The sequence below is a fragment of the Delphinus delphis genome, chromosome 10 (genome assembly GCF_949987515.2).
Source record: "Delphinus delphis chromosome 10, mDelDel1.2, whole genome shotgun sequence".
Lineage (NCBI taxonomy): Eukaryota > Metazoa > Chordata > Mammalia > Artiodactyla > Delphinidae > Delphinus > Delphinus delphis.
The window spans coordinates 84,524,855-84,547,390 of NC_082692.2; the positions used below are offsets into that span (position 1 = coordinate 84,524,855).

At 44.2% G+C, this 22,536-nt stretch overlaps 1 protein-coding gene and 1 long non-coding RNA gene across 16 annotated transcripts in view; one reads left to right on the plus strand and one right to left on the minus strand.

Annotated features, from left to right (window-relative positions):
- Positions 1-2,141: 2,141 nt before the first annotated feature.
- FOXP1 (forkhead box P1) overlaps positions 2,142-22,536 on the minus strand; it is a 595,507-nt gene continuing 575,112 nt past the window's right edge. For all 15 annotated transcript variants that reach the window (XM_060022897.1, XM_060022898.1, XM_060022901.1 and 12 more), the window contains 4 exons: positions 19,864-19,985; positions 17,943-18,012; positions 12,984-13,150; positions 2,142-6,978 (listed from right to left, as the gene is read on the minus strand). In XM_060022897.1, coding sequence (XP_059878880.1) covers positions 6,834-6,978; positions 12,984-13,150; positions 17,943-18,012; positions 19,864-19,985 — 504 coding nt within the window. In that variant the 3' untranslated portion in view covers positions 2,142-6,833. The remainder of the gene's footprint in view (positions 6,979-12,983; positions 13,151-17,942; positions 18,013-19,863; positions 19,986-22,536) is intronic.
- LOC132432451 (uncharacterized) lies at positions 10,591-14,405 on the plus strand. Its single transcript, XR_009520900.1, has 3 exons — positions 10,591-11,954; positions 12,593-12,670; positions 13,783-14,405. It is a non-coding gene; the product is annotated as an uncharacterized lncRNA (long non-coding RNA).

A 22,536-nucleotide genomic window follows, 5' to 3' on the forward strand; every position in this document is an offset into this window, starting at 1 on the left:
GCTAGTAGACAGCTTAACTGTCTTTATTAATTACAGTATAATTTAATGTTTGAGTCCCGGCACTTGTGTTGGTCATTTTTACAGCTAGAGCAGTTATCTGCCTTATGACGATCCATTTTAGCATTTTCAATGGAAATTTGCTAATATGATGAGTGATAAAAATGTCACACGCTGGTAAATAATGATTATTGCTTTGGCTGAAATTAATTCTTGAAAGGCCGGTTACCTTCAAATTAACATTATAACTTGAAGCTTGTCTTTTTCCCCTTTTTCTCCCTCCCTACATTCCTGGTAGGAGCCAAAGAAAAGGCCGGCTGATCATTTCAAATAGATATATATGTGTATTTTGGGGGTGCTAAGCATGGAATCTCATTTTACGATCAGAGTGGAAATAAGATGACATGGGGTATTATTTTTTAAAAAAATAAAATGCTGTTTAAAAATAAATAAAAGTCGGTTATATCTAGAGTGACGGCGTTCTAAGCCAAATATTGTCCCACAGTTAAACCAGTGTTTTTGTACGTAATTTAATTTCCATCCAACGTGAATTCTGTCTTAAACCTTTCATCCATCAGTCAATTCGTTAAATGAAGGTTTGAGGCCCAACTTCACTTTATTCAGATAAAGACTACTTTTATGTGACTCAACTAAAGATGAAAGATAAATTGCGAATATTACCCTACACCTAAATATGTAACAGCATCAAAGGCGGCACAACCTCGTAAGTCAAGAAAGACTAATTACACTATGTCTTAATCTTTTTCTGGGGGGAGGGGGAGTAACAGCTATCACGCAGCTGGTTAGTGTAGGTGTGAAACTGGCCTTCCTCAGAGTTTAGGCTCTTGATACAAAGGCTCCCGTTTAAAAGAAGAGCCAACAGTTTGGGTTTGCTGCCTTGTTTATCTGAGTGACAAGCCTGAAATAAATGTCAAAGAGGATGTTCCCGTCTTAGAACGATTCCTGAAATACACTGAAAAATGTATATATGCATCAACCAGCAAAATCTTCTCTAATGCGTCGTCCTACTTGGTTTGGGTCCTTCAGTTGATTCAAATATGTGTACATATTTAATTTTACCAACTGCACATGCTGTAAGCAGTATTTATGTTTAAGCCTGGCGTTTAAAGGAATTTCAATTAACCCTAATTTATTCTTAGTAGCTAGATAAGAATTAAGGGTTCAAATGTTTTACTAATTATCAGACCAGAGGGCTTTTAGACAGTGGCATAACTGTATGGGCTTTTCAAAACAATGCTGGGAAGGAACGTTTACATATTCCTCAGTATCAGCCGGTCTCTGCCGAATAAGAACTGCAAGGTTAATTTTCAAGTCATCTCTTGGCTCGTGTTATGTGCTCTGAATTATACGCGTCACAGTTGTATGTCACTGCGGTTTGGCCACTTAATAGTGCTGCTTTCGATATACCGATTTTTTACTCAAAGAGGATGCCCAAATTCATTAATCCTTAGAATGTGTATGACAGAATAATATTAAAGAGAAATAGCACATTTTTCTAGAGGTCTGCGATTTTTAAAGACCTCAGAAATCAAGATGGTTGTTCTGGAAATATTTAGTTATGGGAGCTTTCCTGTTTCCATCAGTAAAGGCAGCTATCGAACCTACTTTCTGATAGAGTATTTTTATAAAATCATTTGTCCTAATCTCGGCATTTATCATTATATGCAAAAAGATTTCTTGATGAGAATATTATAGATGGTGCATGTTTTTGACATTAGCATTTTATTTGGATGACTAATCTTGCAGATGTGAAATTTGAATGAATTATTCATGAAATTGCCTTCCTCTGAAATTTTAGTTAGCTCTTAATGCTAGTTATTCAATATTTTGTTTTTTCTCTATAAAATGTGATGAAGGAAAAAAAAAAAAATCACAGTGTGCTTCCTGGAGAGAAAAGGTAGCCTCTCTTTTTCTGTTTTTTTCCCCAATTCTCTAAGTGGAGACTTTCACTTTGAAATCCTGAGGGACGAGAGCTTCAATTCTCCGTGATGATGAAAGCTTTTAGTTAAGATTGATTTTAATTCTGGGAGGGAAGCAGCTGGTGCTAAACCTAAGGCATATGCCGAACACACACTCTGAGCAGGTCAGAAGGGGAAAGAAACTTAGGCTGTGGCGACTTTTACTACCAGTGTGAACAACCAGCATTTTTATTGCATTTGAGAATGCGATCATGTCAGTCATTAGTACTGACTACACAACATTTTTTTTTTTTTTATTGTCTGTATCCACAGACACGGAATGATGGAATTACAGTTGATGTCACGGAATGAGTTCCTTTTATGCCTTATCAAAACAAAACGAAATTAAAAAAAAAAATTCTTGTTACTGGCAGCACATCTCCACGGAGCACCACGCTGACAGTCCGGGCTGTACCATCTCCATGCAGGCTTCTGGGTAGCAGAGATCATGAGAACTACACCGGGCCCACAAAATGCCTTTGGAATTATAAGTCTCATTTCTCAGGAGAGAAAAGCCAAAATCGACTCTCAGAAACATCCAAAATATCCAGAGGGTCTACCATGAACCAAAAGGTCCCCCAAAGATTCAAAATCCCGACAAGCATGTTCTTCTTGGTACCCTTGGAAACGGAGCTCAAGCTGGAATGCGGAAAGGAGAGGAAATCTTTAACTTTTTTTTTTTTTTTTCCGGGATAAAATAGCTAGTGATGGACATCATATTTTGGGTGAAGAATCCGAGGTGTCTTTACTAGGTCTGACGGAACGCGGGGAATCAGGTCAGAGCCGTCCGAAGGTGGCAGGGCTGGCGGTCACTCTTCCCGTTCATAAGCCTTGATGTTTCCTTTCACTGCTGGTTCAATGCAGGCAGCGTGAACTTGTCTTACAAGGACAGACTCTAGGGACAACAAGTAGGATGGATCCTCATTCCTGACAGTGCATTTGCCCGGTACAAGGGACCGTTCTCCCTAAGGTAAGCTTTTCTTTGGGGAAAAAAAAAAGCAACAAATTGTCTGTACATCTTGGCACCTTGTAAAGTTTTCTTTCTTTTTTTCTTGTTTTTATACAAAAAGTTCAATAGCTTTGACACTCCCCATGATTAATCACTACTTCACTGATAAACTTTGAAAGTGTGACCCTGGAATTTCATCATGCAAAATATTTACTGCAGCAGGAGAAAACATTGTTTAAAACAACATTTTTTTTTTTTCTCTTTTCAAACGCATGAACTTGTTTAAGATAGCCAGGAAGGCAATGGTAGGATAAACACAAGGGATAGGAATGTATCAAAAAACAGAGGAACTCACACCGGCAGGCACAAACACCAAAAAAACCTGTACAAGATGCTCCGATCAATGAGAACAGGAAAAAAGAAGAAAAAAAAAAAAATCTGTCAACTATGTTACAATTTTAAAAGCCAAAAAAAAAAAAAAAAAAAAAGAAATTTGGGAGTTTCTCCCTCCCACATGTCAGGAAATGTCATCCAATATTCTGAAAGCAAGAATAACTAAATAAAATACATGTGCAGCATATTCTGCAATTCCATTACATACAGTAGTTTTTTTTTCCAAAGGTTTTTTTTTTTTTTTAAAGTATCGTTAATATAAAGCAGTTGCACAAAAAGCAAAGGTGTTTTGACAAACAGGTGTATATGCATTTATTCCTTTTTAGGAACAATATCTAAAAAAAGAACCACCCTCCGCCCTCCCCCAAAAAAGACAAAGAGTCACACAGACACATCGGGATATATGTACAACATAATAAACCCCATCCTAAAGAAGCAACTGGGATACCCCCAAGGGATACAGAATCAGAATTGGAAAAATCAGAGTGAAGTTTGCTTGCTGTAAAGCCTGAGAAATTTTTTTTTTCAGTTGGTTCTTCTGCAAGGCTGTGATACCTGCAAAGATATGTAAAAGCTAATTTTTCTTTTTTTTTTTCTTTTTGCTACAGTCTTTAGACTAAGCATGCAAGACATACGACTAAGTGCAACTGAGTGAAATGTATTTTTTTTTTAAATTTTAATCATTCTCTAAAGGTTTGAACTGAGGTATGCGTACTAACAGTTTCTCATGCTGTTAACTTTACTCATGTCTAGCTACACATGCTGAGAATGAACTAATCTACCAGATTTTTATCCTCTTTTGAATACCAAACTAACCAGCAACCACTCAGTTTAGAAGCACAGGGCCCCCTTCCCATGACCCTGTCTGGCTACTGCCTGCACATCATGACGCTGCCTGGAAAAGTTGAAAAAAAAAAAAAAAAAAGTAAGTCTCGAGTGACCACAGACTGCTCTTTATAGAGAAAGCAGTGTGAAGCTTCAAAAGGAACTGCCAGAGAAGTTTTTGTACCAAGCTTGTGAGTGGACGGGAATGTTACTTTTTTTTTTAAATGAAAAATGCTGACGCAAGCCTAATCCGGAAAAAAGGAAGGAAGAAAAGGAAACCTTTTAAAAAAAACAAAAACAAAAACCCAGAGGATATATATGCCAAGATAAACCCAAATGAATGCAGTGATCATAGCACAGTCCTTAAACAAAAGTGGCATACAATCTTTCTTTGAAAAAGAAATGTCTTCTAGAAATACTACATTACGCGGTCTAGTTCAATTGTGGAAGCTGTTCTGTTCTCTCTGAATTTTACCTTCATTGTATCTTAACTGTCTCCTGGACTGGACACCCCCTAAGTTTCATGTGCCGTACATTGGTTTTTCTTCTTGGAGATGGTAATCCCTTCCTTCTATTGCTCCCTTAATACTGTGTCCTATTTCTCTCTTCAGTAGCCCCATAAGTTCTCTTTACAAGAATGCGTTTTGGTCTCTGTAGAGGTACAGAAGGAAAAAACAAAAACAAAAACCGAGGACTGAAGAAAAAAAAAAAAAAAAGTAACAACTTTGGTTCCATTACCTACTTGGTCTTCTAAATGTCCTCTATGATGAAGAAGCAGTTCTCTTAAGTTAGCAATAGCCTATATCTCATCAATTGCCTCTAAATTATTTTGCCTCCTTTGATCAACAAGAAGAGGATATTTGGCTTCATCAGATAAAGCATAAAAACAGAGAACATAATTTACCTTTGTGGAATATCTTTGGTAATTTTAGGGAAAAAAAAAAAAGAGGTACAAAGCATATAAATTAAGCTCCAAAAGGCTCTTAAACTAAAACAAAAGCTACACTCCTAGGTAAATAAATGAGTGACAGGAAAGGGGTGCAGAGTGGAAGCGTTCAGGGGTTCCAAGGACTGAGGCTGTACTGACCCATGACTGTCATGTTCTGTGCGCCACGTGTGTTTCCCCAAAAGCCCAGGGCTGAGCTGTGCCCCCATCTGCCTGATGTCTTCTCCTGTTGGTTTTTGGGACTGGGTTGGTGGGATGGTACTGCCTCCCATGCTGAACTGCTATATCAAACCTGCACATTGGAAATTAACACTTTAGCATTTGCTGAACCCAGTTCTCATTAACTCGCATAGCAAGTTCAATCGGAAATCTAATTTGCATTCAGACACATGAATGCCACCAAGCAGGTCTGAATGGATGTTTCGGTTTGGGGCCACCACGACTTTCAGCACAGTTGCTCAGGGAAGCCAGCTTTTGGGCCATTTTGCAAACAAAGCAACCCACACTGGTTTGAACAACTGCGAGAGCCTGAGGCCCATCTCAACTAGGTCATCCCAGGGACGGGCTTCCACAGCCACTGTCAGTCGAACTACTGCAAGAGTTTGTCTTTTGTTTGTTTTGCTTTGGGGGTAAGGGGGCTGCTGCCTGTGTCTCCTTGTGCTGGTAAATGCTGTGGCATTTATTAAGAATGATGGTAGGTGCAATATTAAAAAAAAAAAAGAGGAAACTCTGAAACAACCCCCTTCCCACCTTCCAATACTGCTTCATGGAATGAATCTGCATGGTTCCTAGGGTGTCTCTATTTTTTTTTTTTTTCTGTCATTCATTCTCTTTCTGGCAGGAACTTCACGTCTGGGTGAGAGGACCTTCACGTGTAGAGTGCAGCATTTGGGACCTTTTTGCAAAAGATCAAAACGGAATGTTTTCTGACTTTCGAGAAAACAGTGGTGATGTCTGAAGGGACATGGAATGAGTGACAGAAAACTACGAACGAGAAATGACATTCAGCTTCGTATAATAAAAACACCTATTAACATTCATCACAAGGTACAGAAAACTTGAAGCCTCCAAGAGGCCGTGGGCCCGAATGGAGGCCTGAGGTCAGAACTTAAAATGGTATAGGAGAAGCCAAAAAAAAAAAAAAAAAAGCAATACATTAAAAAGTTTGGGATAATTATTTTTAAACCCTCCCCCCAATACACACACAAAGGCCTTCCCCATCCCAACTGGAAGCAAAAAAAAAAAAAAAAAAAAAAAAATGGAGTAAAGGCAGTGATAATCAACATGCAGTACTGTGCAAATAGGTCGTCCATTGGAATCCTTAAATTCTGGGCAGAGGCGTGGTCTGCAGCTTAGGTGCACATGCTCAGTTGGGTGTCCTCACTGTCCAATGTCGGCAGGACTGCAGTTCAAAGTCTGCTGCTAAAAGTGAATCAGTTTAGCAAATTTACAACACTGATGTTGACTGTTAAGAGAGGAAAATCCCCAGTACCAAACAAGTCCATCCAATGCACAGAGTACAAATTCCTTTTTTCAACAAAAAGTAGAAAAATCAAAAATACTCCCAAATGGGATTCTTGATGGCACTAAGAGTTAACACATTGCAGAGTTGTCAAAATGCAGTGAAAAATCCTCCACACTGTACAACCAATGGAGAACGATTTCACTGCAAACTTTTGACGTGTTTTGTCTTGTGTGCCCCCCCCCCAATCTTCACGCTCTTGGGGTCGGCCTGCCCAGATGTTCACTCCACGTCCTCATGTACTGGTTCGTCTTCGTAATCTCTGTCGTGGTCAAAATCTGGACTGTGGTTGGCTGTTGTCACTAGGGATAGCGGCCCTTCAGCTTCCTCTGGATCCAGGGGCTCTTCTTTGACATGTACAGGATGCCTGGAAAGACAAAAGAAGGTTCACCGTGGGGACTTCCCAACGCAAGGTACGTCGGCGGTTTCGGGTAACACAGAATCCCCAGTCTAGAGCTGTGATGTTCGACACAGCAGCCGCTAACCACGTGCGACTATGAAAATGAAGACAATTTAAAATTCCATTTCTCAGTTACACTGGCCACATTTCAAGAGCTCAAGGGCCACATGTGTTGGCTAACGGCTACCATGTTGGATAGCACAGAGGGAGAAATTTCCATCATCACAGAAGGGTCTCTGGACAGAAGCATCAGGGGGTGTGTCCTCCTCCCGTGGTGTTTCTTACACTGTAATGTGCACACAGATTCCCGTGGGATCTGGTGAAAATGCAGCCTGTGACTCAGCAGGTTTGGGGTGTGGCCTGAGCCTCTGCATCTCTGACCAGCTCCCCGGTGATGCTGCTGGTCCGAGGACCACCCTTTGAGTGTCAGCTAACAGGCCCCATAGTGGCCTGCTGGGTGGATGAATACAAATCTTCCAATAATCCCGTGAAGCAAGAATCGGTTAACGCAACAGTGGTTTGTGGGGACCACTGTGTGCAGGAGGCTGGGCTAATCACGGCTTGCTGTGTGTTCTGCTTTGCTAGTTAACATGCAGAACCTGTGAAAGAACTCTCCGGAGACCGACCCCAAGCGAGGGTCTATCATTAATCAACTTCAAGCAAACACAGCAGAGAGACACCATGATACATGCTGGAAACTCCAAATTAATGCATATTTTTACAAACTGTCAATAAGGCAAGAAAAGCCCTGCCAGGGAACACAAACGGAGAGGAAAAGGCGCGCTCAACACAACAATATGATAAGAAAGCAGAGCCCCGATCAGAATAATAACGCTGTCAGCTGTAAACAAGGCAAAACATGAGGCCCGGCTGGTAGCGGCCACCGGGACGCGGGGCTCCGATGAGATCTGCCGACTTGCTCATTATAGCCCAGCGCACGGTTCACCCGAAGGGGCCTGCGGGGGACCACGCGAAGCACTCCGATAACAATTGAGAAATGTTGTTCCTAAATCATATTTACAACCGATCGTTTGCAAATACAAATTACTTTCGGTGGCGGGGCTTTTGATACGTAAAAGAACCATTCAGGTTTTTTTTTTTTTTTTTTAAAAGAGAAGTCCCATTGCAGGAACGGGCCACAGAAGGGAGGATTTTTGACGTTATCAAGTATTACTAGTAATAAAGAGGAGGTGCTGGGGATGGTGGCCTTCCTAAATAACTGATGTTGTGTGCAAACCCCAAAGGCCTCTTGAACCCTTGAAAAATCAACAGAGGAGTGCTTTGGACTGCCCTTTGACACGTGATCCTCTAGAAGAGGAACTGACTGTAAAATGAGCAGAGCCTAGAGAGTGTCTGGGGGTAGATGTTGGGATAAATAGCTTTTAAAAAATAGGGCCTGGGGCTTCCCTGGTGGCGCAGTGGTTAAGAGTCCGCCTGCCAACGCAGGGGACACGGGTTCGAGCCCCGGTCCAAGAAGATCCCACGTGCCGCGGAGCGGCTGAGCCTGTGCGCCACAACTACTGAGCCTGCGCTCTAGAACCCCGTGAGCCACAGCTACTGAGCCTGCGTGCCTGGAGCCCGTGCTCTGCAACGAGAGAGGCCACCGCCATGAGAGGCCGGCGCACTGAAGCGAAGCGTGGCCCCGGCTCCCTGCAACTAGAGAGGGCCCACGCGCAGCAATGAAGACCCAACGCAGCCAAAAATAAAATAAAACACAAAATAAATTTTTTTAAAACAAAAAAACAGCAAACCATTAAAAAAAAAAAAAAGGGCCCGTATTCTTACAACCTATGTGCAAAACGAAATATACCCAAGTTTTATTAGAGTAGAGTATGTTTTACTAGTTTGGGTCCATCTAGCTTTAGTTTTTTAATGGGCCTATTTATTTGTGTTTCAGCATCAAGATCCAGGACCGTATGCATAATGTGCAGAGCCCAGTGCAAAGTGAAAATGTGTTTGAAAAAGTCGTTGAGGATTTCGGAAACAGCTGAGCGTTAAAACTCTTAAGTGTGGGATCCTGTGTGACTGCGTACATCGGCGTTGCCTGGGAAGTCAGCTCTGGTAGGACCCCTTATATTGTTTTGGGAAGAGTTAGGTGTGTTGATTTTTATTCCTTAAAAAAAAATATATATATATATATATATGTATATATTTATCACCCATAAACTCTAATTAAGGTAGACTTTCTTGGTTTTGCCTGCCTTCTCGCATTTGGGGCCCTGTTTTTACATACTGTACACATAGCAAGAATGTGATTATTGTGCTACCTTTACAGTGTTAATTGTTATGGCTATGAGATCCCAGTGTGATGAGGGCATTTGGGGACTGTCTTTCGCTCACCCCCATACCTCGCCCCCACCTTGATCTTTGTATAACACAGTGACCGCTTTTATCCATATTTCTGTTGGTTTACCTCCTTAGGATAAATTTCTAAGAATAAAATTGTTGGAGCAGAGGCGAAAACATCTTACGGTTCGTATGATTTAGTGCGATATTAACTGCCAAAGAAGCTTTATCGATCTAGACTCAACCTCATCAGCACCAAGCACTGCTTTCTGAGAACATCGTGTTGCTGAGCAGGTGTACTAAGGAAAGCTCAGGTTACCGTACACGGTGTTGTTTTTGGATGACTGACGATGGTGAACATCTCTTCACGTTTCAGTTTCGTATTCGCACCATTGAGGACTGTTACTTCAAACGTCACCCCCCTCCTGTCCTCCGGCAACGTGGTTCTTGTGACACTGATTGGATAGGAGTGGTGTTGGGTTGTGTGTAGCCTGGATTGAGAGTCAGCTGTTTCCCTGATCAACATTTTCCTATTTTCGTTTTTTTAAACTACCGATGTATTCATCTTTTCTGGTTTACAGAGCTGAATCTGATGACAGAGATGATACAAGGCTATATGGGTGGGAGGGGTGCTGGGCCCTGGAAGAGACTGGCGAGTCTTCGTGAAGTTCTTGCTTTGTAATTTTAGACTCGGACAAATGTTTTGCCAGGCAGAACGAAACAAAATCCCCCCACCCCCACCCACCCACCCAGTCCCACCAACAAGGTAGAGTTCACGGGAGAGAATATTTTGTTTTCCCCTGAAATCTGCAACCCAACTTCAGGAAGGTTATTTTCCGTCCCAAAGACACAGGTGACGACCCTACGCACGCTGGCTCAGTCCCAGCACCTACTGCCGAGTGGAAGCCCAGCAAAGGTGAACTGACCAGGTCTACGGTGTGACAACCTGACAACACAACCAGGTGAGATACTAAGGCTTCTTAAAACGCCACAGAAATGAAATCCAGCTTCACGCCGTTTCGTGATACCAGCAGATCCCCGCCCCCCGGCCCCTCCTCCCCCCGGGTGGGGCAAAAGCAGTAACTCAGGCACACAGGGCTCTAGAGAAAGGATCTCCACGCGAGATCCATTTCAGGTAAGATGCACACTGCTGAAGATACCGTGTTTCGTGGTCTCCCAGGTGCCTCCTGGGAGATGGAGCTGCAGGTGGCGCCTTCTACCCTTGCAGGTCGCCCCCCCACCCCACCCCCCACCGCCGCCCCAATGCCTTTCTCTCCGACTCCTGCTTCCGAAAGGGCTCCCAGTGAATAACTGCAAAGCCCCACATTTCCTTTCTTACATCTGAGTAATTCCTTTGTTTAGCTACTCTGGGAACAGAAGAGTTTTTAAGGCAAGCGGACTGGTGTTTAAAGGCATTGTGTTCAGAGGGTGTGGGCACAGCATGGAGTATTTTGCTTTGTAGCTCCTTTAGCCCCTATCAGGATAAATGTATAAGGCCCCAAAGCCATAATTATGTGACTACTTTGTAGCGTTTGTTTCAAGAGACAGACAAAAATGTTGTGGCGTTTGAGTGTCACAGAAAGGGTAAGAAGCTCTATTTCGACACTCGATAGTAGTTGGGCTGCCTCATTAACTGAGGCCCTTTAAGCCTTGCTGTAGAGTTTATGGCTGGTTTATTCCCAGAGAACAGAACAGGTGAGAAACAAGTTGCATCATAGCAGGGTAAATGCACATTGGACAAGAAAGAAAACTACGTCATTATAGAATTTGCTTAATGGAAATTTGAGATCAAATAGAGTTAAGCATCTCTCACAAACACCGAGAGTAGGCACAGGGAATATGGGCTGATGACCAGCAATTATTTTTAGCAAAATCCTTTATTTTAGTGTAAACCTGTGAGATTTGAGCAATAAAACACTATGCTTTGGGGCATCCCTATGCAGGGTTTCTTAAAAACAAAACACACACATTCACACCAGTACAACCTTCATTTCGTTAAAAATTAGGCTGATTGCTTGCTGTAAAGCAAGGTTTCTGGTTTAACTCAAAGTCTGAAATAACTTTATAGTGACTCTATCTTGTACAGCAAAATTAGCCTCACTCTAAACTGCTGTGAGAGGTTTTTACCCAAATACCTTTTTTTAAAATTGTCTTCTCTTTTTTCAGCGATCCTTTTTACTATAAATACTAGCAACACACATCAGGTAAACGTCAGCGGTCTGTGGATACTATGACAGACAGACAGTCTCTCTTCCACCCAGTAACTTCAGATGCTTTTGCTCCAGTAAGTATTCCTTGAAGCAGCGCACACGCCAATTTACGTGTGCTCTGAACTTCCTTAATAGCTTAGTAAAATACTCCTGTGGTGATGACGATTTCGAGATGAATGCGGGTGTGATAATAAAGTCAGAAAGACCAGGTTGCTTGACGAAGGAAGATCGATGGCAGTAGCGGCGTGAGAGAGAAACACATTCTTAAAATGCTGTGGAGTAAATGCTAAGAGACTGCTGATATAAATTTAAAATGATTATTTTCATCTTTAAAGGTCCTTTTCAAAGCACTCTGGGCATGCAATTCAAATGCTAAAGAATCGAATTTCAGATTCCTCCAAACCCACCAAGCTACCCATGCTGGCAGACAGCGTTTTGCCTTTGTTGGTAGGTGCCAGTTCATGCTCTTGCTAACTGCCACAGGTCATATTTTCCATTCTCATCACTCAAATGCTCTTAAAATAAGACGTTGGTCAGGAATTCGGAGACACTGTGTAGACAAGGGGTTCGTTTCTAGGAGCTGACAGCACGGTCAGCACTGAATAGGTTTATCCCTTTAAAGCGGGCAGCGGGTTTCGCAGAGACTCGCTCAAAGCCACAGGCTGTCATTCGACAGCATCCCCCACCAATCCTCTCTGGGGAAATGTGCTTTCTTTGCTCGTTTAAAACTTTTCCTGGGAGACGGGGAGTCGTTACCGTCACCCCGCCTGCCTCCCATCACCCAGCCAAAAGGGGCAGCACGCACGGCCCTGCCCGTGGTGCGCCTGGTCCTGACGCCACGCACATGCAGCCTGGGATAGCCCTCGTGCCTCACTCCGTACGCTTCTGGGCGTGCTCATTATACTGCCGTCTGCTGCTATAATGCTCCTGTTAATTTTCCTTTTAATATTTTAAGAGCAATCTATGAACCATGCCACCTTTCGTTCGTGCCATCGTCAGTGCTTGGTAATGACGCTTCGGCATGGCGTCCGCGCTTCCGCGTACCACGTAACCAAGTAAACGAGCATCCTTTGCCTCCCCGCTAGCTTCAGCCCGCCCACACGGTGAACAGACAGCGAAGAACTCTGCCACCGGGATGCGTTCTACTGCTATAGGAGGAAAAGGTAATGTGGCTGCGAGAATGGCCTGAGCCGGGCAAGCGAAGGCCAAGAGCACAGGTGTCACCCATTTTATGGCCTTGGGCACTCGTGGGGCCGCGTGAAGCCTACTGCTGTAACGGGAACGTCAGTAAACGGTCCTCCTAGGTGCGAACCGAGCTAAGGGTTTCTGGACGCACCCACTTCTATCTGGGTTCTAGGAAATCAGAAGTTACAGAAAAGGTGTCAAAAGCCGCCAGAGGAGAAGGGGCCGGTGTGCACCTAGAACAGGGGGACCGGGACGTGACGGCAAAGGCGTTCCGGGGTGGCGGGTACTCACACGGCTTGCATAGGGGATCTGCCCGGGCTGCTGTCGCTCTCGTTGCTGTTGGTGTGCTCCATCGCCCCGTTCAGCTCTTCCCGTATGGCGCTGGCTAGGTTGCCCAGAGTGGGGTTTCCCATGGAAGCGGTAGTGTATAGAGGTATACTGTTCTCAGCCATGGAAGCCTGCCATCAACCGAGAGAAGAGTTATGAAGACAAGGGTGTACACAGACGGGGAGGCTATCAGTTATGGGTGGATTCAATGATCTTCGGTTTCACGGCATTCTGGCACGGGTTGGAAAAGACAAGTTTCTAATCGGTGTAGAAGGATTTGTGCTTTACAAGTCAGGCTGCTGACACACGGCCCAGGCTGGGTCTCAGAGAGCTAGCTGGAGGGACCAAAGCGCCCGTGGGGAGGGAGGGCTCCAGTCAGCCCTGCTGGGTAGAGGCATCTGGGTTTAGACAAGGCTATCTACCAGTAACGAGGTTTCTGTCTGATGCCTTTTTTCAAGAGGAACGGAACATTTCTAGATCACAGGGACATATGATGGAATTTTCATTTCTTTATCCACTTCGATGACTCCAGTATTGGATGTTATTAAAGATCTGAGCAGATTACTCGGGCCACAGAGCCCAAACTTAGGAGCACTTCCATAACCATTTGTCTTAGAGACTACAGAAAAGGAAGAGATTATAGAAGTGGAATCCGTTTTTATCTCCCCGCTCCCATCATTTCCATTGGAATGAATTATTTTTGAAGCTTTTTAGTGTAGTTTTCAGATAACTGGCTGAACGGTAACTCTAGGTAATCTTTCAGGCTCTGACCAATCACCTGGAATTGGAGGACTGAAGAAGCAAGAAATCTCTGGCAAAAGGAAGCTGTAAATCGTATTTCCTCTGGGTATGTAAGTACATCCTTACTGAAGGTGACAAAGTCCCTCCCCCCAAGCGAGTGTCAGCGACCGAGTGTGGAAGTGGCGGGGAAAAGAAAGAACTCCTCAACCCCGTGGTGGGATACTGCTCATTGTTTTTATCCTACTGCGGTTGAACAGAACGACCACCCCAGTCCTGAGATGTGGACAATAGTCAGACATACTTATCACTGGGCTGAAGTAGCCATATTGCTGCATTTGGGTCATGATCCTGACCCAGTGACTCTTCATTTTATTAAAAGAGGACAGACGTTCAAAAACTGGCGGCTGTAATTAGACCCAGATTTATCAAAACGGCCCTCTTGCAGACTACACTATGCCTGCCTTTCCATCCTAATGAGGAAAAAAGTGCAATCACAAGACAATCTGGCGTGGTGACTCCAACTGGCCAGTCATACACGAGTCCAAACTAGTCTAGAAATCCTGGCTCTGGTGAGACAGTAAGAGCCAAAAACCAAGAGAGGACGCGTACAAAGCTGGGCTGCAGAGAATCCGCCTATTAAGACAATCGCCGTCTCGCTCGCTGTACAAACTAACTCCAAAGCCAGAAACGCCTTAGCCATCCAAGCCCCGCGATGGATGCCCCATCCACACCTACCGCAGCCCTGGCTCAGGGACTACTTCAAAGACAGGCCCTCCGCAAGCCCACAGCTTTCCCTTCCCTTCCCGCCACTTCTGAATTTATATAACAACTGCCTTCTTTTAAAAAATGGAAAAAAAAAAATCCTGTTTTCATTTCCAAATGTGGTGAACTCATTTTGATGAACAGCACATCTGAACATTCCTCACTCTCCTACAGTTTGTCAAATAATTTGCATCAAGTACTTCTTTCAACAGATCTCTTGTGACTGCAATAAAGCACTTTTTTCTTTTCTGGCAGAGCGAAAAGACAGACCTGCTGCCCGATTTTTTTACCCCCGCCCCAAGGTGCAGCTGGACAAGCATCTTGACTGTCTTTGTTTGAGACAACACAGTGGTCCTGCCTCTCCCCGACATGGAAGTTCTGCTGGGACCATCATGTGAGTCTCTTTTTCCTGGAAATACCACAAAGCCATTTCACTGCTGCAGTCAGAATGTGGCGAAAGTGGGGCCCCTCTCTAGCTTGGTATTTTTTCGTATTTTTTCGCAGCTTCTCAAGTCAGTCAAAGATTGAGAAGTAAAAACAAAAGGGGGATGTAGTCTTTGGGACGAGCTGGTCACGTACAGGGCAACCTTTTGGGGATGACGCGTTCTCCGTGGCTCTTAATGCGTTCTAGGGCAAAGCTATTTCCGATGGGGACTGGATCATAAAACCTGGGCTGACAGTGGTGAAAGGCATCCCAAGGTAAGCATTTTACACTGATCCCTTGATTCTCAGACAAAAAAGACGTAAATGAAAAAAACCAGCCTGGTCGCCTTTAAAAAAAAACGATCAAGTGGGCTGCGTAGAGAAACCTGGTGGCTCCTTCACGATAGAGCCTCTCGGACATTCTCTGAGCGACAGAGCAAAGCAACCCACCCGAGCTTCGAAAAATGTTCACCAACGGCTTCGGTCTAACCTAGTGGTTCTTTCTTTTTTGGTCGTTGATGTCTATTTAGGAGAGGGGGCCAGGGGTGGGGGGAGGCTTACAATTTTTATAATGGACCTAATTTTATAAGTGGTCCTATGCCCACAGTATGTGGTTTCATATCACACTGGGCCCTCTGCCAAAAAAAAAAGGAAAGAAAAAAAAGAACAAAGGTCCTTAAGTCAAGGTGCAGAAGTCCCTAAGTCCTGTCCCTCTTGGAATGTTTGTTAACCGCTCTGAGACGGCCGGGGGAAAGGCAGTCTATAAATACGAAGCTTTACGGTTACCCTTAGTTACTTCACTTTTTCAGAGCATACTGCAATCTGTCCCGAGTCCAATGTTTTATTTCTGTAGTGGATTCGGCTGTCCTATTTTATATATTGTATATCACGCGTTATGTTGCTCTAGTAATCTTTTGAAGATGTTGTTCCACTATTATTTTTACTTGCCTTGAAAAATGCAAGTGGGCGGGAAGGGAAGGCCTGCTGGTAGACTCTTTATTTAATTTGCACAGCAGAAAGTTGTCCTAGGGGACCGTCTACTGACCCAGGACCCAGACTCCTAGAGGAGAGGAAAAAGATCCATTCCTCAAATCATGACTTGAGATGCATGTATTCACCTCACTGCAGGATGGACACCAAGTGTTCTTGGAAAACGGCAGCAGAGTTTGGGGCTATGGCTGAAAATAAGAAAGGGTGCAGAGGAGGCCAGGAGCAAATGTTTTAGAGGTGAGAACAGTTCTGTAATGATAAAGCCTCCTAACTGACATTAGTCACAGAGTCAAGAGAATCCAGAGGATGGAGGATCACCGTTGCTGGTGGGTTGTTGTGTCGTCGTTGTTGATTTTTTTTGGCCTTGCCGCCTCATGAATGTAAAATGTGCCTGTGATCTTAATACGATTCCAGGTAGAGCGGCCTTTAAATTCATACTTTACAACACTCCAGGGAAAATAGTTACTAATGAACGGTATTTACAGTGGCAGCATCTAAGCGTGCTTTTCATTTGCTTTTCGAAAGTTACGGTGTGAACTGCAAGTAATTAAAAGAAACTGTCAGAAAGCAGTTCCTCCTCTTAAATTTGGTTCAGGCTAAACACACACGCACGCGCGTGCGCGCGAAAGCTAAGGTCAGTGAATTTGCCTCTGAACTGAAACTGCGTAAGAGGCGTATCATCCATCCTCCGGAGCCTTGAGCTCCTGCTGACCGAACTGGGAAAACGGTTCTCCAGGGCGCAGGGGAGGTGCTCAGCAAACCGCTGTTAAACAGGAATAGCCAGAGCTCCCCTCCCGATGGCCTCTTCCCTGCACTCTGTTCCCCTCAACGCTGAGCGTCTCCACCGAGTTTGCATCATTAGCGTCCCTTGAGGAGCCTTTTTTACACTTCTCTCATTTGCGCCCTTCCCTCACAAAATTTTAGTATCTGTTTGTGCGTTACAGCCCTTTGCAGGAGCCCATGACGTTGTCATGTTTAAGTATCGAGAACGCATGCTGCAAAGGTCTGTCACGGGCTAGGATCACATAACGTCAGATCCATCTGTGTAGACTGTTGTCATTTAAGTTACCGAGATCCCTCTGGACTGCGGTCTAGAACAATCCAGGTGGGTCAAAACATAACAGGACCACGGACGGGCCAAAGGACCCTGCCTACCTACGAACTCTGGAGGGGGGTACCCAGGTAAACCTTAAGGAAGTGTACTACAGTCTTCTCTTCGACCTGAGAGATGACTTTACTGTTGGGTAACGGAGCAATATGCGATAATTCAAAGGCTTGACGGGTGCCAGGGCTGCCCCGGTAACTCACGTTTGGGTGGTAACCTCCCTCCTGCTCAATCCCCGTGGCTTCGTCCCCTGGCAACGCCGGTTACGTAAGGAGGGAGGGCCTGGTTTGTCAGTAGGAAACAAACGTTCTGCGAGCTTATTACGTAACCTTGAGCAATCCGCTGGAAACCTAAAGAGTCTCTCCTTCAACACCTCTATCGCTTGAACAAAAACAGTTTACTTTTACCAAGCGACCCGAACCCCACCCGCCCCGCTCTCCCCAGTGAAAAGAGGCCAAACTGGACTTGAAAAGAAAAAGGAGCAGAAGAAGAAGAAAAAAAAAGCTCCGCTTTCTCTTTAAACCCGTGAACAATAGAAGGTCATGTGACACAGTGGCCTATCACCCAGCACATTAATAGCTGTGCTAGAGTAATTACACTTGTGGTATTTTTGCCTCAAGTGAAATTCTGAAATAAGAGGATGGAAATTATGATACTGCTGATAAATATTAATAAGTGAACTTTTAATTTTTTTGCCACAATATTCAAAATGCTAAGCATCTTGCTAATGCCGAAGCAGCCCGACGTGCCTGCCTCCAGGGAGTACGATGCTTTGTGCACTTAAGAAAAAAGTTTAACGGAATTAAAATTTAATATCTAATTAGAGCGAGGCTAATATATTTTGAAATGAGTGCGGGAGCCATGTGCCTCCGCGGCACAGTCCGGACGGCCGTTCATCTTACCTGTAAAGCTGCATTGAGAGGTGTACAGTAGGCGTGGCTGGTCTGCATGTTTTTAATAAGGGAAGGGTTACTGCATAAGAGAAAGATAAAAACTCAAAGTTAAACGCAATCAACCCCCCGAGTGTTTTTCGCGAAGTCTCGTCTTAAGCTTGCCGCTATCTTTCCAAATCAATCAGAAATGTCCCCCAGCCAGAAGACCAAAGAAAAGGTGGGTTTCGCCCCCCCCCCCCCCCGCCGCGCGCTGGCTTTGTGGGGGGCTGCTCTGTGTGAACCTCCCCGCCCCGGGGTGGGAGAGAGTTTGCCCGTTCAAGCAAACTGGGGGTAAAATTTTGGATTAAGTAATCAACGCCTCGGGCACTCCCTCCACGGATGAACTTTTGTCTGTCTCACAAAACAGCGACCTCCCTGTAAATGGGTAGTAACCCGCCCGGACTCCAGCAGGAAGGCAGATGCTCTAGGGCCTCGGGCTGGGGAAGTCAGCGAGCGGACTGGCAGGGTTTCCTGGGAGCCAGCGGGAGGAATCTTGCCTCTTAAGCTTCTCCAGGATTTGAATTCTAGAATGAATGCTAGAGGAACGGCAGGGTAGCTCCGAAGAAAAGATCTTCAAGGCTCATTTATTGCCAAAAGAAGAAGATGGAGAGAAGGCTACTCCAGGGGAGGGTCAGGCAGCCGAGGCTGGGGTTCCAGTCCTTCGGGCACAGCCGCAATTTGGGAGGGTACGAGAATAATTTGATGCTGTGTCCATTACCGACCAAATGAAGACAAGATAGATGTTGTTTTAAGGACAGCTGTAGCCAGGAGGGATACAAATACTTGAAAAAAAAAAAAATCATACAGGAGGCTACTGAGGGAAAGAAAGGGGTGGCTTCCGTGGGCGGGGGGGGGGGGGGCGGGAAATTATGTACGTTTCCCAATGGTCCCTAAAGGAAGGAGAGGCACGGGTCTCCATTTCTTTCCCATGCTTGGGGCCCTTTTGGCATTCATTTCACTATATTTATATCGTTATACTGAGTGAGCCAAGAAGAAGAAATGTATCCCAGTAAATACACATTTTAACTCTGAAGAAGGAAGTTTCCTCTTCACTTGGAGGAATCAGGGGGTCACGCAAAAGCACTGGGTTATAGGGTCCCCGTAAAGCTGCTGAATCAAAAGCCAACCGATATTTGCATTAAAGACGTCAAAAAAGCATTATTCAAGGCACTGGTGTTCCAAAGAGAAACGAGAGAAATACATGTACAAATCACACGATTTAGTTCCGTTGCAGAAAGCCGTGGCACTGCTACGTGGTGAAATGCAAAACTATCATGGGATGAGTCAACCATGCAAAGCCAAAGCAACAGCAGAAACAAAAAACAAAAGCAAGTAAAGGCTCTTACTGTGCGACAAGCTCGTCAAAGTTTTCATCGGGGCAGTATTTGCGAGGACGGCCTCGTTGAATATGGCGGCCACGTTTAAACTCTTCATCATCAACTGTCCAAAAGGACCCAAACTCATCCTCTACTCTGATAAAGCACTTATGCAGTGAGAGGTTGGTGCGAATGGCACCCTGGGATAGGAGCAGCAGCAAAGGAGATGAAGTGGCAACAAAAGGAGGCGGGGTTGGGGGCAGAACAGACATCCAATACAGGGAACAGGAGAAAGAAAATAAAATGCAATAAGCATAAGCCAATGGTTTGTGAGGGTTAATATGCATTGCCACCTAAAAGCTACTAGCATGTGATGCAACAAAGACCAGCAAGCAGGGCAGGGGGACTGGTGGGTATACAAAACAGGAGGGATGAAATGCTTTTTTGCTTCCCTTAACTGAGACAACGTGAAACCAGTTCTTTGGTCTAACACCATCTAGCAGCCAAAAGCCTCTAGTTAACACTTGTTAGCGCAATCCAAGCTAGGCTAAGAAGTTCAAACATGGTGGACGTACCCACTGATCTTTTGTGGCCTTCGTTTTTGGAACTCTACTTCATCCACTGTCCATACTGCCCCTTTAACGTTTTCTACTCGCACAAAACACTTGTGAAGACTAAGATTATGACGCACTGCATTCTGCAGCAAGTATAAAAGAGAGAACATTTACATTTTCTATAAGAAAAGACTCCAAAAACAGCAGTACATTCAGCCTAACAGTCCACAGTTGTAAAACCGTCCCCGAGAACTGTAGCTCCCACCCCCATGGATGACCCTCCTGTGGTGAAGGGGGGGCCTCTTCCAAAATCAAAACCCCAAATGATGACTTAATTGTGCTTTGGCATTTTAGTCTAGTCTCTGGTGAACAGTTAAACAGAGGAAAGATTTTTTTTAATACGCCTATTAGCCCCCAAATAGGTTTCACGGCCAAAATGTAAAAGTAACGTTAATACGACTTCAAAATCAGGAAACAGGTAAAGCACAAAACCGTCCCTTTTAAACCCACTTGTCTCTCAGACAAAAGGGGTAATTTATTTTAATTTTTTTAAACCATGAAAGATGATAATTCCTACTGTTAAATACATTTTGCTTCTTTTTAATTCGTCAAAGTGTTGGCTTTAACACCTTCGACACATTTGCTCAGGTCTATTATGAAGAAATTGACATTGGATTTCTACCATCGAGAGTATCACCTCCTGTAGCTGATAGGACCGGGGCGGGGGCGGCAGTGAGTGACATGACCCTGCAGTGGGTCAGTATCCATTATCAAGCTAGGTCTTACCTTCCCAATTATATAAATGTTGGCCCTTACTATGGGCAAGTGCTTTTAATTAACTGAGAAAATGCCAAAGGAACCCATGAGTAGAACTCTCACAATGGCAAAATGAGGATACTCTAAGTTGATGGTTTCTTTCCATAGACACGTTTCTTTCTTAGGGTTCAAAGTCATTTCCCGTCACTCCTAAGCTGAGACCCTTGACATGTGTAATCTGCCAAAGGAGCATCTCAACTGCAGGGTGAAGAGTTTTTGACATCTCATCCTTCCTGAGTTTCAGGAATAATCCGCACCCCTTACTTACACTAGGTACAGTTAACAAGCATGGCTTCATCTCTTTTTGAGTTCTCCTGGGTGAACGTGATTGACTGACACTCAAACCTGGACACGAGGCTATTTCAAGGAGACCCGTATCATTTACTCCCAACCTTCTTCTTATAGGGAATGAGTAGGTGACAACAGGGGCTGGAGAAGTGGATACTTACACCACACCTCACATGCCTTGTAAGTCCCTCAATCCATCTGCTGCTATTGCTCACACAGTCTGTATTCCTCCCCTTAACCTGTGATATACTTCATCCTTCCAAGTGGCAAATCTTTTTTTTTTTTTTTTGCGGTACACGGGCCTCTCACTGCCGTGGCCTCTCCCGTTGCGCAGCACAGGCTCCGGACGCGCAGGCTCAGCGGCCACGGCTCACGGGCCCAGCCGCTCCGCGGCATGTGGGATCTTCCCGGAGCGGGGCACGAACCCGTGTCCCCTGCATCGGCAGGGAGACTCTCAACCACTGCGCCACCAGGGAGGCCCTCAAGTGGAAAATCTTGATCTCTACTTTGAGAGGTGTTTCAGTTTTTGGATGATCGCCATTAGCGACTCTGTGAGGAGTCATGCTAGAGAATGGTGATGTTTCTTGTCTGATATGGAATATTTAGAAGGTGACGAGAGAAGTGTTATCACGTGGCATGACGAACTGCTCACAAGGAGAAGCCAGAGGACAAAGGCTCAAGGAATTTTTGAGGAATGTCAGCATAACTGGGGTGGGTTCAGACTTCCAGCTGACTACGAAAGGACACCCCTGATTCAAACAGGTTTGATAGGTCTACAACAAACATCTCTGAAAAATGCTGGGCATGTTATAACTACAGCTAGTAGGGCAAATTTCCTGGCGTATAAACTGTAGTCTGGTCTTTAAGTGGGCACTTTCTTTTGTAATACTGCACAAAGGCAGAGGATAAAGGATGCTAAGGGTCTACTGTTTATCTCCTACCATGACACTGAGGAGGCTGAAATAAATAAACCCAAATTTCCTGAAAAAGAAAGAAAGAAAAAAAGTCCAGACAGAGCATGTGTACCTATCAGACACCTTACTGGGAAAAGAAATCATCATCTCATCCTAATCACTGTCTAAGTTTTCCAGTAAGTATCAAAATGTACAGAAGTGTACATTGTAAAGCCATGTCTGAAAAACAGGACTGCTGTAGACCTGTCTGAACTATATAGCCATGTAAAATAAAACTGTAAAGTCAAAACTTAAGTTTTGTTTTCGAAGACTGTGCATCCAAGCAAAAGCAACTGGAAATGGAGAGTTTCCCACAAAAGCTGAGTGAACTCTTTCCACTCATGACTTTAACTGGGCATTTTATCTTCTGTCTAAGATGACAGTACAAATAAGGACACATGGAGAAAATTATACGTATTTATGAGTCATTAAATACTTCATTTAGGACTGTTTATATGAAGGGCACTTTTCCCTGCAGTTTCTGAAAATGAAAAAGTTAAATCTGAAGATCTGAGCTTAAATATCACATTCATAACGGGTAATTATTTTAAAACTTGATCATTCGCTATTTATAAAAGGCAATCTGAAGAAAATGTCTGCTTCATGCTTATACTTCCGAAATTCTGAAAAGCATTCA